The following is an 18,360-nucleotide window of genomic DNA, read 5'->3' on the forward strand; positions in this document are numbered from 1 at the left end:
CAAATGTTCATTTTGCATTTTTTCTGTTCTTTATTTCTCCATAAAATTAAAAATATTTATTTTTATTTGTGTATACTATTTTAACATTATTCTCTCCTTGTTATAGTTTTTTCCTTGTGTCATTTAATGTATTTTTAATTATCGATGAAAGTGTTACACCTACTGCCATCGAAGTACAGGTTCATCTTGTTGAACGTGTGATCAATGTATAACAATGAAATGGGTGAATGAATTGCAGAGTTTAAAGGAATCTGTTCTTGATTTAGTGTAGTCTATAGGCAAAACTACAAACTGATAAATAGTCTGAATTATAGATATGCAATACATATATAGCAAGGACTATATACTAATAATTTCGTATGAATTTTAATATAATACTTAGTATATAGTATTGTAGAATGATCCATAGTTCAAAGTATTGTTCCATAACCAATACTACTCTAAAGTTCAGACAATATCTGATATATTGTTTATCAATAGACTTATTTATAATCGAGAAAATAAACTGATATTTGTAGTTTTGAGGATATAGATTAATATAAAGTCGAGACTATTGAGCAGAGTAAAGGCTACAAAGACTATAGACGGATCTACAGTAATGACTATAGACTGATATATAACACAACCTATACATATATAAATCTATGGTAAATACTGATCTATAGTATAGCCTATACATTGACCTGTATTTAGGACTATAGGTTGATTTATAGTACATGTTAATCTGTATAATAAGTAGAATATAAACTGATCCAGGCTATAGACTGATATATAGTAAAGACTAGAAATGTTAAGATTCTGAATACATATGTTTTGGAATATTTAGAAAAGTTCTATTGATCTAAAGTCCTGGCTATAGACTGATATATAGTAAAGACTATATGTTTTGGAATAATTAAAATAGAACCATGATTTTTTTAAACAAATTTATTCCTTGCCTGATCGTCTGCCTTCTGTCATTGGTTAAAGTATTACTCACATAAAGAAGATGAAAAAATATTCTTTATTAAACGCATTTAAATGCTAATGTATGTATATTAAATGTGTCAGTATAAAAAATCTGATCTGGTTTATATTTAAAATAGTTTACTGTTTTTAAGCACATGATAGTTGTATATTAAATCAAATTGAGTATAAAAATTTAAAAAAATTATATAAAATTAAAAAAAAATCATTACCAATTTTTAATTTCTTAATGAAAGCAATTGATTAAGATAAATTTATAAGTATTTTATTAATTGACGCTATAGTCATCCGGATTATCGATATCCAATTGTTTCTCTAAGTGTATGTTTAAAGTCAATATGAAATAACAATAATGTTTTAATATTCAAACTACAAATGTATATATAATTTTGCAACAACAAATAACACAAATACAATTTTTGTCTTTTTCCAGAAAACTTCTTATTCTTTACTGGCAAAAATTGCTGCAATGTAAATTCAAAATCTTTTAAACAAATATTTTTCTATAACCCAATTACTAATATCGATAAATAACCATTGACACGTTGCATTTTTAATAACAAAATTTCTATTTCACAAAAATTACTATACATTCTAAGTAAATTTCTTGTTGTTATTGTGTAGTCAGTATTATTTTTTTCTACAATTTTACATTTAAATTATCATCACTTTATACGTTTAAATTGAATGAATGTAATAATTTGTTAATATTAAAAAAAAGCACTATGAAAGCCAGATATAGAGATTTACGAAAGAAGATTTTTATTCCTAACTTTATAATATGTTATCTATCCTTTCTTTCTATCTATCTACTTACATAAATATCTGTGATGATAATTAAGTTAGATTTTTGAATGACATAAGGACAACAATACATTGCTGAACATGAACATGAATTGTATATGAAGGTACGTTACTATCTTTAAGTAAGTACATGCAACCATGTATACATTAACTTTTTGTATACAATGTATCTATTGTTATACATACATACACATTGCTTACAATTTGGAATTGTGTTACTGACAAAAACATACGATCATAATAAATGTTGAAGTAAATTGTTTGCGTATGTTGGTTTTAAAATGTGGGGGTAACTGAGTAGAGAAATCAATTGAAATACTTTTTACGGAAATGTCCATTCTACAATATATCTATTTGTGTTAGCTTTATTTAGTCACTCCAGTCTACCTAAAACTTTTCATCGATGATATATCAACTTACCTGTAATTAGTTTAGTAAGTAATTATAAAACTAATTTAAGAGATTGTTCCTCTAAGTCTTATATAATACGATGACATACGTAATATGGATTATAAAACAACTATAATTAAACACATAAATTTACATAATTACCCAACAAACATTTGTGCATTAATGATTTCACTATTGATTGGTTCAATAAAATATTTCTGAATTGTGTTTGCTTGTTTAAATGAGTTCAGACGACAGATGATACTATAAATATAACTATTGTTTGGAGTATTTAAAATATTATTGGTAGGACTTTAGACTAGGCTATAGTCCAGACAATAGACAAGACAATAGTCGAGACTTAAGATACGAATATAGTTTAGCCACAGATAAGACAGTTCGGACAATAAATAAGACTATAGTCCAAAATCTAGATAAAACTGTAGTTTGATAGACGAGAATATAGTCCAGACATAGACAAGACTGTAACAGTCTATATTATATTTAATCGTACAGACTGTAGTCCAGATTATAATACAGACTTTACTGCGGACTTTCGATAATTATTTTTCTCAGGCTATAAATCCCACATTAAAAAATACAATAGTCTACAGTTTAGATAATATAATCCAGATTGTAGACTGGTTTATCGTTTAGTCCAGATTATTTTTCACACTATAAACGAAACTATAGTGCTGACTGTCTGACTGATTTGTCCAGTTCATAAGCAAATTTAGACTAGGGTCCAGTCAAACTTAAGTCCAGATTATAGTCAAGAATTTAGTGCAAACTATGGTTTAGTCCATAGACGAGAATTTAATGTAGAGTATGGATATTCCAGACTGTGAACTACAGCAAACTATTGTAGATTATTTTACTTTTGCATGTATGCTAGGTTAAACATTAAAATTTACATGATGAGTTTTAAGCAATATATCACCATGTTTGAGAGCTTGTTCACACAAAAACAGAAAATCAACCAATTGACACTTTTACCACAATGAAACATTTACATTTTTTTTTAATAGAGTTAAAAAAATTAAAGTATAAAAGTGCATTCATTTCTATATAAAAATGTTGGTAAAAATATCCGCAATTTTTGTAGTTATTTATTTGATTTATCCATACGGCATAATAACACTGCAAAGTGCAAAAAGAATAATGAACATTCCACACACACACTCACCTTGTATTGAGTATTACGGCCAGGTTTCAAAAATGGTGCACGCATACCAACAACATCATTAACAGAAACATTGGCAAAATGACGTAAAATTTCACGCATACCAATCATTTCACCAACCCATTCCTCGTAACCCTTATCCTGAAGACCCTGTTGTTGTGAAATACTTTCAGTGGCAATTTCATGACCGGCATAGCCAAGATGTTGGATCTGTTGGTAGTTGCTAAAAAGATGAAAAACATACAACCGAAATTAATTATAAAATAAGAATACAATTAAAAAAGTATTGTTTTTGTATTGTTAATAAAGAGAAGATGAAAAAAGGATAATCATGGCAAATTTTATTTTATTGTTGTTTATTGCAATGAAGAAAATTATATTAATTTTCAGTTTGGTAGCTGTTTTCCGATATAAAATAAACTGAATACAAATTGTCATCTTATTAAAAACAACACGTTTTGTGAAAATTGTATGTGATATGTTTTTTTTAAATGCAATATATGTATGTCTTGACATTAAGTGGTTTTGGACGAATATGTACTTTTTTAATTTAATATAAAAATTTTTCTCAAAAGGTTTGTGTATTAATGCATTTAATGTTTAATTAATTATTTGCCATTAATACATTTTTAGTAAATTTATAAAAAGTTTTTATAAATTTATAGTAAATTTATATATCCTTTTTTACAATAGTAAAAAATTTCATAAAAAAATGTTCTAAAAAGATTTTTTAATTATTTTATTTATTACATTTGGCAAAAAAAATTTTTTTCATATATCATTTTTTTGCAATAGCGAAAAAATTTTGAAAATTGTTCATAAAATTTATAAAAATTATTTAATGCTTTTGAAATTAGTAGAATAAATGAAATATCCTATCAGCAACCTATATCCTAAATTTCATAGAATTTGGCCAAGTTATACAATACTTGCCCATATATCCTTTTTTTGAAATTATTATAAATATAATTATTTTGAACCCCTTTCAACCAATACATATCATTGTTATACAAGTTTTTAAAACTACTATGTATAATATTTTATACTTAAATACCATAATACCCTATTTATCTAAATCAAAATTCCCTTAAATTGCTATTATCATTATAAATTTAGCTTGTTTTTACACTAACTTACATGTTCGTGCAAGTCTTTCTATCCATGGCAACTTGTAATTTTTTTTCATAATATTTTTACTTACTTTAATTGGTGTTGATTTGCCCACAAAAAACACACACACCAGTTATCCTTGTTGTTATAATTTCTATGATTTCATAAGGAATTTTGCTAGAATATATGAAATATTTTTTTTTCTTGCCAAAATGTTGACATGTTAACTGACAATTGTAAAAGAAGAAGATGAAAAAAAAACTTACTAAAACTGAGGGCAGGAAGTAAAACTGAAATGAAATCATAAAGTCAGACAAACAAACAATGGCTCTAAAACAATAAATAGCCAAAAAATAAGCAAAATAGATATAAAAAATAAATGAAGAAAACAAGTGGCCAGGAAGTCAGAACGTTCAGAGATGATGATGACGATGTTGTTATGATCAACGTCATTATCAACAACATAGTAAAGTAAGAAATGCCAGGAGAGCTAAACAAAAAGGCAAAATAATAGCAACAGCAATATTAACAAGAATTATAGCAATAGAAACTAACAATACAAAAATTGTTACTACAACAATGATGATGACAATGATGAAATGATTATACTGGTTACAAAAAGAAACTAAAACAAAATACAGGAATAGGGTAAGACAAACAAGAGGAAATTAGGAATAAATTGTTATAATTGTCAATTAAGATTTTAATTAATCATAAAACTTAAATCTTTAATTAATATTTTAATTGTTATTAAAGAGGGAACGTGGTCTACTATTCAGTGTAATTAATATTAAGGTATTTATTTTGAACTACTCCTGATTAATAACCCTGTACAGTATAGAAATATATAAATAAAGAAGTGTAATAGGGTATAGACGACCGATTTGACACTAGTCAAAAGAAGTATATTTTAAGGGATTTTCCGCAGATAAAAAATATGGTTTTAAAAATATTACACAAACTAAGAATAAAAAGCACAATTACCACACTTTTTGGAAGACACGGTGGTAAATTATTGTTTTCCCATTAATTGCAAATTGCAGTCTTAAGGGGTTCATAAACCAGGGGGGCACTTAAACTATATTTTGTGGACAAGCTATTTCATCAAGAGAAACAATAGTTTAGTATAAGTAAATTATTAATTTGAATAAATTTGTATGGATATCTTTGACAATCATGGAATAGAGATTAGAAGGGGATCACAAGCCACTTATAATTTTTTTTTTTTTAGATTTAGTAAAGGGTAATGTTTAATAGAATTGGTTCTTTAAGGCAAACATCAAAAAGTTATTTGTTAAATAAAAACTCGATGTTGGATATGAAGTGTGAAATGTATGGTAAGAAGGACAGGCATTTTTTAATCCAAACGCAAGAAGATTTTCAGCAGATTCTTACAGTCTTTGGTGCTTATAAAACTATAACTTTTGTGTGTTATAAACATTAAGCCTCGCTATAGGCTTGTAGGGTATAACAATGGTAATCAACTACACTAAAAGCCAGCTCATAAGAGGACGTTTCCTTACATCTACATATAAACATGTAAAATAGTCATAAGGCCAAATCACAAACACGGACAAGGATATACATATTGAGTCACATTTACCCACATTCTTGAATATATATACATATATGAAGGTATATATGTGACCTTCCGCCTAATACTACTGCTCCTCTATGCTTTAAGTTGTATGTTTGTAAATTTCAAATATGTCTGTATGTGAGTCCTGTGCGTGTATGTACAATATACAAGAAATAAACAAATATTTCTAAATATAAACACAAGAATTGTGATTTTTTTCTTTCTCTGATTTTGTAATTTTCAGCAAAAACTTTATTGTTGGTTGAATGCATCTAAGTTCTTCTCATCATGTTCATCATGTTGCCCTTAGGGGCATTAGGATGACTAAAACAAAAAAAAAAAAAAAAAACACAAAACTACAACAAACGTTAAACAGAGAGAAAGAAAGAGAGAGTGAGTGGAAATAAAAGAACTTTAACTATTTGACATTTAGGAGAATTGTTAAATCCAAACAACACACATACGCATAACACATACACTTGCAACCAACAACACATTAACTCATTTACTTACACCAACTGAATCACAGAAAAACTTATGAACCCATCCATGTGTTCTCAAAGGGTGGCTATTGTTTTCGACTAAAGGCCTTCCTAATGTTGACTCCCAAAACTATGATAATAAAAGGTTAAGTATTTAATGGATCTTTTTGTAGGTTTCAGTTTTTCTCAGAAACATTTATGTGTAAATGATTATAGTTTTAAAAAGCTTTTTTGTTTTATTTTTAATGAAAGACAGACAGACAGATAGACAGGCAGAAGCTAGAAATAAACTGGTAGTATGAATGAAATGCAATTTTCTTGTTCAAAACAAATTAAAATCTTAATATTTTTTGGGCTTTTACTGCTTACAGGAGCAGTAGTGTGTAGTTTTTGTTATGATATATTTGTTTTGTTTTATTTACAAATTTTTGTGTAAATTACTATAAATTTATTTAATTAGAACTTGTTTTTCAAACTAATGATGATTTCTTTAGACTTAAAATTTTTATGACTTTTGTATGAAAAACTTGTAGACAAAACTAGTTGTTTTGTCTACAGAATGAATTATGTATTTTTTTAAGAAATCTAAATTTTTTTGCCAAAGAAGAGACGTAAATAAACAATCATTTCAGAGCCTTTTTATAACTTTATAAAGTTTAGCAATTAGACCAATTGTATACATTTCTATTTGGTCAAGTGGTTTTTAGCCCCTCTTGTAGGAAATTTGTTTTTTTTTGAAATGTTATGATTTCATTCCGTAAGAAAATATTTTTGATGAAAAGGATATTTTGAAAATTTCGTACAAATTAAACTGTTAAGCTTGGCGTATGTGCCCAGAGGCTTTTAACCCCCTTTAAAAAAAACTTTTGCAATAATATTTTTAACCCCATTTAGAGAAATTCTATCAAATCACAATCTTTATGTCAGTTTCGTATAAGTGTGTGAAAAGTCGTGAATTTTTAATTCTGAGACTCTTATGGGTAAGTTACTGACATTGAATTAAAAAGAACAATATTACTCCATTACTCTAATTATTTCTGAGCTTCAAAATTATCTCGGTTTTTCTGATCTTGTTACGTAAAAGAAGTCATTTTAAAGTTAAAAGGATTTTGTTCCTAAATGTCTGTTAAAACTATTTTCGATATTAAACTATTCTGTCCTTCTTTTTAGTCCTTTTTAGTTAAGGACTAGTAAATGTGCATATCTATTAGATGTAGAACTAAGACATGAGTAGAACTTTAAATAAATCATCTCTGATAAAAAGGATTAAACTGTGCACACATTACATTACTTAGAGACATATTTTAAACAATTAACCTTGGTCATACAACGTTGGAGTTAAATTTGAATTTTGGTTTTTTGTCTGACAATTGTAAATAATTTGGTTGATGAAAGTATTAATTTTTAATTAATACTTGAATTTTTGTAAAGAGAATAAGGTAGATGGCGTTAAGTTCTTGTCTCGCTCTTTGTAAAATAATGTTTAAATAAACTTTTGAACCACATTAGAGTCAACTGCTAAAATATAAACTTTGTTTAAATTTCTTTCTACCTATAAACATTAACCATTTTCAGTTTGTTGCATTTCTTTTATAGCCACCTTTTCTTAATCTCTTTTTCTTAACCACTGCCAAAACCCTTCAAAACAAGCTGTTTTACATTAATTGAAATGTGTATTTTTTTTGGTGTGTTTATGTGAATTTTCATTTTCTACAACTGCAGTTGCTAGTTGCACTTGCTACCAAACCCGAACTTAATTTGCTTTGAAAAGTTTTGTTAACACTACTTTGTTGGTTTTACAACATTGTTGTACGGCTTTCAATATGAGCATTATGTGGCTTTTGGCTGCCAGCAATAAAAACAACAAGTTTTCATTCAATACTTATTTTTACGAGAGTCTTAACAGCAATCACTAAAAGCAACAGTAGCAGCAGGAATAGTTGTAGTCTTAATGACATTTTGAAACCTTTTAATCCTGAACAATGTTGTAAGTGAGAGAAACATGTTATCAGAAGGATTTGAAATTTAAAATATTTTGAAAACTATTTTGTTTTAAGATTGTAAATGTGCTTTATGGTGTTTGTGTTATTTTAGCTTAAACAGGACTAATAGGATTAAATGAAAAATAATATCTGAATAATAACTAAAACAGTTTAGATATTATTCTTCAAAGGACCTTATGTCCTCTCCCTAAGACCACTTTGAAATGAATTTAATGTTTAGACAAGAATTTATCCCCAAATATGAACCAGTAGAAAATACCTGCTTCTACAAATTTTATACAAAAATGTTTTTCAAACGTCTTTACTGTTAAGTTAAGCTTTAAGTTTGACTTATATTTCTCATTTTTGTCCACCTTTCTTAATATAAATTATCCGTGTTTTCATTAGAAAAGTTGTTAGTTTAAATTGCTGTCTGTTTGGATAAATGCGCAATGTTGTAAATAACTCAAAGAAAATCGAATTAAACTTCAACTTAGATTTATAACTTTTCTATGTTGTTTTTAAAGGACAACTATTACACTCAGAGAAAAATATTTGTATTATACCAAATATTAAAAAAAAAAAACATTAGACAAGTCTTTTTGGTTTTAATTTTCTTTTAGAAAAAGAGTTTTTTCTTGTTGTAAATAACTCAAAGAAAATCGTAGTAAACTTCAATTAAGATTTAAACTTTTCTATTTTATTTCTAAAGGACAACTATTAAACTGAGAGATAAGTATTTGTATTATAACAAAAAACATTTGTTAAATAGTTTTTTACAGCAGCTTTTTAATTTTCTTTAGAAAAAGTTTTTCCAATGAAAAGTTCTTTTGAAATATAAAATACCTATACAACAAAAACTTCTCTTTTTACCTAAAGCTTTTACAAAAATTTTTCTATAAAGGAGTTTTATTTTTAAAAAAAGACTCTGTTTGGAAAATATTTATACATTTTTCAAAACTAATTTCTAAAATTTTTCACTGAGCGTAAGTATTTTACTAGTATTAACTTATGCAGTCCTTTATAAGAATTTCGAGCAATCAAATAGTTTTACAATTAACAATTTAGTACAACATACTATTTGCGCATTAACTTGTTTTATTACGCCAAAATTAAAAAGTGCAAATAACAGCAAAACTTTTGTTATTAAAACTTAGTTTTTTTTTGTATTTTCTTTAATTAGGCTTAAAAACCTTTTTACCATTCCATCTCCCAAAAATAACATTTCCAACAAAAAGGTTTTTATTATGTTAATCCTTCCTTTTTGTACGAGAAAAAAATATTTAAAAATTTTCAAATCATTTTCACACTTCCGGTATTAAAGTTGTCGGAGAAAAAAATAAAATAATTTTTCAGCAATTTGACAAGGGAGTGATGATAATGATGATTTTTCTGAAAGGTTGATTTTACATTTTTCTACTTTATTTTGTATATTTTTTCTATAACAAATTGTTTAACTTTATATTTCCTTAGTTGTTTTCATTGGCAGAGATTTAAATGTAGAAAAATAAAAAACATGTAGAAAACGTATTCTAAACGGATGTATGCGTAGCTGTAGATTTTTGGGTTAGAAAAAATGTTTCTTTTTTTTGGGGGGGCGAAATGTTTTACGTATAAATACATAACTAAGTAGATATGTAAATATGAAAATCTGGGGTGGTTTTCTTAACCCATGAATGAATGATACAGTTTAAATGAAATAGAAGGTATTAGTTGCTTGCTGTTGCTCCGTTTGTTTCTTTATATGGGGTCTTTAAGACACATGTGTTGTTTAAATGGTTAAACATATGAATAGCTTAAAAAATACCATTTATTTGTACCGGAAAATATTTAACAAAATCTAAAAACATTTTAAACTTTTGTAATGACCTCTCCTACTCTATGTAGCTGTGCTAAAAGTAAAGCTACTCCAGAACAGCTGTTGTTTTTGGTAAGACTTACTACCTCCTTCTTATCTCTTTCTCCATCACTTTCTATAATTTTTACAGTTACCTAAAGTTTATCAGAAAAAAAACGCATGAAAACGAATATTCATCTCATAATGATGTTTGACCACAACAACATGAACTCATATACAATAAATAGACTGATCCAAAATAAAATCAACCTTTTTCAAAATCAATGTTAAGAGTTTGTTGCCTTAAAACCACTCATTTTTATATTATACTTAAAAAGGATATATAGGAATCTTCTGTAAGGATAAACCCATTGCATTGAATTTTGATAAACAACAAGTCCACATAGTACCCTGTTCTTATATCAAATTTAAAACTATTAAAACAATTCCCTTAGATTTTAGCTTGATATCTAAAACTTTTCTATTTTTTTTGTATTAGTCTATTACTTTTACTCCATCTACTGCATTGTACCACTCGTTTAATGTTGTTATTAATTTAACATAATTCGTAAATTGTTGTAGCTTCTGTTTTTGTTGCTATTGATGTTAGAATTGGTGAACATATTGTGACGTGTTTTGCCATTTTAAATTATTCACCAAATTTTTTTTTTTGCAAAATGTAGAAAAAAAAAACAAACATAAAAACTAAAAACAAATTTAATTGTGTTTTGTTTTTTTCTTTCTACTAATATTTTGATTTCATTTAACATGTTGGTTATCAGGTTGATGTTGCAGTTGTTAACAAATTTCCGGCCACTAAGGAAATTCATGTTGGTGTGTATGTGTGTGTGCATATCAAAGCGTTCATGTATACTCTTAAAGCATGTGTATTTGTGGTTTTCTCATCATCATGCAAAACTTTATTTTTAAACTTTTTAACTTGTTTCAAAATAAGAGAAAAAAAATATAAATTCCTAATGATTTTTGTTTGTGGTAAGTGTGTCTTGCATTAGTATTTATCCTTATGCTTCACATATAATGGTTGAAATAGATAGAAATGAAACTCTAATTAGATTTTTTAAAGTAAATTATTAGATTTTTTCATTCCTTTTGTGACATGCTATACCGCACTGATTTCATGTTGAGGGACTGCATTATTTAAGTGGCCATTAGGTGAGATTGTGTGTGACAAAGTATTTGTAATGTGTGTATGATCTCTTAAAGTGAGATACTGTTGGTATCTGATGTTTATTAGGTGAGACAAAAATTGTTTTTTAAAGTTTGTCAACTAAATTAAGTATACAAATAAATTAGGTTTGGAAAAGAAATTAAGTTAAGGAAAGAAAGTTTTTTTTCGAAGGATTAAGGAATTTAACTCAAAATTTTTATATTTTAAAAAGATAAAAGTTTTTGTAATTAAATGATATCGATTAGTTTTTAGTGCATAGTCTATAGTCAGGTCTATAGTCTAGTATGGTCAGGTGTATAGTCTAGTATATAATTTAGTCTATAGTCTAGTCTATATATAAGCCTAGAGCCTAGTCTATAGTGTAGTACATAGTCTAGTCTAATGTCTATTATATAGTCTCGACTATAGATAGTGTAGTCTATAGTCAATTATATTGTCTAGTCTATAGTATAGTCTATTGTCTAGTCTATAGTATAGTCTATTGTCTATAGTATAGTCTAGTCTATAGTATAGTCTAGTCTATAGTATATTCTATTGTCTAGTCTATAGTATAGTCTATTGTATAGTTTATAGTCTTGTCTGTATTTTAGTCTTAAGTCTAGTCTATAGCCAATTTTATAGTCTAGCTTATAGTCTAGTCTATCATCTAGTATATTATCTAGTCTATAGCCAATAATCTAGTATTTATTCTGGTTTATAGCCTAGTCTTATATATAGTCTAGTATATACTCTTATTTTAGTATAGTCTAGGCTATGACATGGTCTGAATTGCCTTTATTCTGGACTAAAGTTTTCATTGAATTGCAACAAAGTAATTTTTTTAATTTCTCATATTAATCAACTTACAAAAATTGTTTAACAAATTTATATTAGTTTTTTTACAAATGTAATACCATTCAAATATAATTTTCATATATTTCCGTATTTTGTTTATTACTCTGGTTTATAATTCAATTTTAATTAAACTTATCGATTTACATGCATACTCCTATCACACACACATATTTTGCTTTCACAAGAACACTCCACAAAGTATGCAAGAGTTTGAATTTATTTCTATAGTTAATTTTACATTTAGATGTTACGAACGCGATAACAATACTTTATAAGCTTATTTATACGTGTGTGTGTATGTGTGTGAATAAATTTTTGTTTAACACTACTACCAACTAACGTACCCAACCACCACCAAATATTCTTTATGTATTGTGATCAGTTTTATAATCAAATTACAAAATCTTTTTCTATTCAAATGTTTTTAAATAAATATTCCTCTCTCTATTGTGTAGGAGCCATATTCCTGTATTTTACAAGGTTTTCACAGAATTTTACACATAAATGCTTCGCTTTTGTTTTATGATTGGATTTCAGTTTTCTGCGTTCTATTTGCTTTTTTTCATTTAAATTATCTGTTTAGTATCTGGATGTGGAAGAGAGAATATACTAATTTCTATATAGTGGTATTATTTTTAAGCTTGTATATTTTTATTTCTGTAGAAATGTTTGTAATATGTTTTTTTTGTTGTTAACAACAATAGAATTAAATTTGAGTTTTTTTTTATTTTTATTCCAAAAAATGAAATGTTGTTAATTTGGTTTATGTTTTGTTTTTAAACAAAAACCACCTCCAACCACCTTTACAACCAACAACAATAATAGCAACAGCAAGAACTTTACACAGAATTAATATTAGAAAAGTTTTGAGTTTTTGTTTTTTGAACTTTACACGCAGTTTTTTTATTTCTTACAGCTTTAGTTAAGTTTAACATATTTTTTTTTGGCTCTTTACTACAAAACACTTGTGATAAGGAAGTGTTTCATAGTACTTTAGCTTTAAGAAATATTATACTGAGAATCCTTAAATTTAAAGATTGTTATTTGTGTTTTAAAATCAAAGCGTTTTCCAGGTAGTTTAATATCATTTGAAGATTATTAAAATTTTTTTATTCCGCTAATAAAAGATCTATATTTTAGACACTATTTAATTTATTTGGAAAATTTGAAGGTCCCAAATGGTTCCAAAATATCAATTTTAAATTGATTAAATTGATGATTAAATTAGTTTTTTTTTCAAAAATGTAAAAAAATGTTTTCGTTTGCATCACTGTATTTTTTGTAATTTCGTTTTCAAAACAAAGTTTTCCTTGTAAGAAAACTAATTTTATGCGGTTGTAACTACAAATAATAAAACAATTGTAGTTAATAAAAAAACTAAATGACTCATCAATCGAAACAAAAGAATATATTTGAAAATTTTCTAAAGAAATAATTAAAAATTAATTTTATAACAAATCAAAAATTTAAATAAAATCAAAAAGAAAAATGAATGAGTAAATTTTTACAATTACTTGTCACAAACAAATTCCTTTCTTCATTTTTCTAAATTATTTACTTTCAACATTATTGGTTATAATACGTCAGAAAAGTTATAGTAAAACTTATTCGCGAATATTCGTCAGAGTCAGCAGTAAATAGTTTTCTTAGTTAGTACAATTTTAATACAATTAATAACTGTTTTGCTGCTATAAAAAATCTTAATTGCAAATTTTTCTTTTCTAGTGCATATTTTAATAATTTACAATATTTTTTAATATCTTCTATATTCTGTTATTATTTATTAAATAAATACAAAAATATGAAGGCAATTTGTTATACTTGCAAATATTTCATAACAAATCTACAATACAAAGTCATTTTTCTTAAATGCACTCAATGGTTCTGTCTTTTTTCCGAACATAAAAGGGAAGTAAACCGTAATTGAATAAAGAAAAAGCATATGATTTACAAGATGTAATAAAAAGAGCAGAGTTTCAGATGGTAAATGAACACTTTCTAGTCCATATATTCTGGATCCTTAAAGATAGCGGAGTCGACTAAGCCATGTCCGTCTTTTTGTCTTTCTAGCCCATATACTAATGGACCAGCATACATTGTTTTTATATTTTTCAATGAGGGTTATTTCCCTTTCACCACTATATTAAAAATTTTACTATAAACAAAAAAGTCATAGTGCAGTAAATCGGAAAAACAAACAAAGTACAAAAAAAAAAAAACATTACAAAATGCCATTAAATCATACATTTAAAGTTACAAAAAAAATAAACTATAAAGAAATATTAACTACAAACCCATGATATACAAATAAAAGAATTTTTCATAAATATTTTGCACTTAAAAATGTATTTAATCATATCTTTTTCTCCCTCTCCTTTGTTTTAAAAAAGACTTTCAAACAGTTTTGATATTTTTTTTTGTTGCCTGACAAAAGAATCGTTTAAAAATGTTGTGTTTGTGGCACAAAGAAATCTTATATAAAGACATAAATATTTGCTTCATTTTATTTTTCTTGTTTTTTTTTTTATTCTACAATGAGTGTTATCACTAAAAGTTAGCAGATATTATTTATAGCAGTTATAAATTTTAAACAATTGCTGGCAATTTTTTTTCAGGAATTTAAAAGCACTTGCAAAATTTTTGCAAAAATATTTAGTTTGGTGTGGGTTTGTATGCTTTGAAATTAAGTTTTTATAGTAGTAAACTTAATAAGAACAACACTGTGCTCTGAAGAAAAATAAATCACAAATACATATTTCACTTATTTACTTGCAGTTCTGTTTAAAGACTAAGCTAATTTCCTGATTATGGACTCTAATAGAGAACAATCAATGAATTGTTCTATAGCCACAAACAGCGACTAAAAGTTTAGATAGTATGCAATACAGACAAATCTGAAGTACAGACTATAGACTAAACTTTAGCCCAGACTAGAGACAACAGAGTAAACTATTGTGAAGACTGTAGACTAGACTGTTAACTGATCAAAGTCCATACTATATACTAAACTATAGTATATACTATAGCAAAAGCTGCAGTCGATATTATAGACTAAACTGTAGTCTATAGTGCTATATCCTAAACTATTGTTTAAACTTTATGGTAAACTATAGTCGATATTATAAACAAAATTATAGTCTGCATATCGTAACTAAATTATAGTCCTGACTACAGACCAATCTGATCGGTATACTAAAGAATAGTTGTGTCTGTGTCTTAACTTTGGTCCAGCTTTCATTATATTTCAAGTTATAGTACAAATACAGATATAATTTTCTTTACCTTGTAGTTCAGTGTAAATTATATACAAGACGTATGAGTGATTTACTATGATTTATTATTGAAACGCATACATGTCGTATGAGTGATATTTATTTATATTTTTAACTCCAAACATATTGTGGCCTAATTTATACAATTTTATTAAACTTTTCTTATTTTTTTAATGTTGAAAACATAACAAGCAAATATAAATAACTTGAACTAAGCAAAATGAAGAATATTTAAAAAAAAAAATAACTAAATTTTATACAACAAGCAATCTCAAGACAAAATTGCATATCTTCTCTTTTAATAACATTTTTTTAAGTAATTTTCTTGACTTACCTGTATTCATGTGACATAAAGAATGTACCGCGTATATTACAACCATTGGGATTTTTACGTTTACCATTGAAGATTTTATTATAATGATCATAATTATTCAAATTGACAGCACCATCAAATGTCAACATAATAATTTGGGGAACCTACAATAAACAGATAAATAACAAAACAAGCAAATTAGTAAGGAATTTCAAGTGGATAATAGATAGATTTTGTTAATTATACTTATAAGTATAATTTTCTAATATAAAAAATGTTAAATGTATTTGCTTGAAATATTTTTATTCTAATTTTATTTATTGATACAATTGATAAACCAACACAATGGTTTATTAATTCCATTTCAAACTTTTCTACTTCAATCTCTTTTCTATTATTTCCATTTTATCCATTAACTAAACTAAGAAAATAAAATAACAATAATCTTAGTAATAATATTTGCTTTCATTACTTAAATGATCCATTACGAAAGTGTCATTGAATCAATATAAAAATGATGAATAAAAAAAGTCTTATCGACGAATAACCCCTTGAAAACAAATAGATAAATCTATTTTTATAAATTTTATTTGAAAATGCATTTCAAAATGAAAGTAGAAAAAGAAAGAAAGAAAAAAATAAGCCAGGCATACAATTTGAATAAGTGAAAAAAATAATATTTGCATTTCTATTATTAAAAAAAAATAAAAGAAAATAAAAAAGTAACAGAACTATATGTAAGTTTGAAGAAAGAACCTTTAACTGGGCCGTATATATATTTACGTTAAATAGTGTCAGTAAAGAATAAAATACAGAAAAAAACGAAACGTAAATAACACAGATCCTGTCAATGGATGCTCAATAACATTTCATCACCATCATCATTTTGGTGAACTATAAACTATGCAAGAAAAACTCAAATAAAACAACTAAGAGTTTTATATTCGTTTGATCCGAATGTTAAATACCCTTCACCAGATTTGAATGCATGATCTTATGTTTCCCGATTTAATATTATAAAAAGTAAATTCTGAAGAAAGAAATTACAAAAAAATATATATATTAAGAACTCTCTTTTAATAGGTCCTAATTTATACCGGGCTCTTCATGCTTAATTTTATGTTTTGAGGTTCAATATTATAAAAATTTCAAAAAGTACCTTTTAGAGACCGAAGAAGTACTTAAAAGTTCTTACAAAATGTATGCAGATTTTCATATACTTTGGGAACATGACCGGAAGTGGTGGGTTCGTTTCCGGCCTGGCACACTGAGCAGATACAAGAACAAAATTTACTTTATGATTATGCCTATTGTTGTTTGTTTATTAATTTGCGTCTAAGCAAAACTTACAAACGATATGACAACTTACATATAATCCTCTCGTGAAGGTGAAGGGTATAATAAAAAAACAACCTACTCTTATTGTAAGTGTTCTGCTTTCAATCGCAGTTTTGCTCTGTTTTGCAATACTTTTTTCGTTTAAAGCGATTTTTTTGTTGTGCTTAAAGTAAACGAAGTCTATTTAGCGGTTCAAAATGGGTTTGTTTTATAATCTGCGGTGCTTTTTAGTACTCTACAGTGTATGATTAAGACTTTTATATTGTGAAAATTTATATAGGAGAATTTTTAAATAAATGCTCTAAAAAATACAAATTTCTAAACATATATTTTTATGAAAGAACTATTAAAGAAAAAGCTTTTTATTTAGATTTTTTTTTATTAAAATCTTGTTAAAATCGTCTATAGGAAAAAACTGTTACACAGAAAATTTTCTGTATAACAGTTTTATTTTCTTTTTACATTTGTAATTTTTACATTTGTAATTAATAAAAGGTTATTTTTATAACAGTTTATTCTAAAGAAAATATTAAAAATTTTCTCTAATACAATATCAGTTTTTTAAGATATATTTTAGTTAAATTTATATTTATAATAGTTTCCATGTTGTACCAAAGTTTTATATAGAAACATGTTTTCTAAAGAAAACTAATTTGTATATTTTTTTCCAAAATGTCTATAATATATAGTTTTACGTTACGAAACGTATTACGGTAAAAGTAGTGATTTCTGCCAAATGTAGTGTTTTTAAAATTCGTTAACTTTAACCCCGATATTCTCTCTCTCTGTCTTTCATACTTCTCTTCAATTTTCTTATAAATTTTTATATATGTAGTTGTGCTTATAGTAAACAATATTTTTTTCACTGCTGCCCATTTCTTGAAAACTCCTTGTTATAATAACCTTTAAGTGCAGTTGAATGATTTTGATTTTAACATTTTTTTCCCTTTTTATAACAAATAATTTTTTCACTCTACTTTTACTACTTCTATGAAAAATTCTTCGTTTTCTTTTTTTATAACATGACACTTTCCATGGATTTGTTGATGTTTTTTGGTTGGCAGTTGTTATTGAGCCGTAT

General features: G+C 26.3%; 1 protein-coding gene and 1 long non-coding RNA gene across 2 annotated transcripts in view; one reads left to right on the forward strand and one right to left on the reverse strand.

Annotated features, from left to right (window-relative positions):
* Nucleotides 1–18,360, forward strand: part of LOC124418810 — an 84,546-nt gene that overhangs the window by 26,180 nt on the left and 40,006 nt on the right. The window lies entirely within an intron of this gene.
* The window catches only part of LOC111686774 (chitin deacetylase 1), a 63,112-nt gene that overhangs the window by 5,931 nt on the left and 38,821 nt on the right, over nucleotides 1–18,360 (reverse strand). Inside the window, exons 5-6 of the mRNA XM_023449160.2 lie at nucleotides 15,963–16,105; nucleotides 3,347–3,566 (exon numbers count right to left, since the gene is read on the reverse strand). Coding sequence (XP_023304928.2) covers nucleotides 3,347–3,566; nucleotides 15,963–16,105 — 363 coding nt within the window. The remainder of the gene's footprint in view (nucleotides 1–3,346; nucleotides 3,567–15,962; nucleotides 16,106–18,360) is intronic.

Source organism: Lucilia cuprina, chromosome 3 (assembly GCF_022045245.1).
Source record: "Lucilia cuprina isolate Lc7/37 chromosome 3, ASM2204524v1, whole genome shotgun sequence".
NCBI lineage: Eukaryota > Metazoa > Arthropoda > Insecta > Diptera > Calliphoridae > Lucilia > Lucilia cuprina.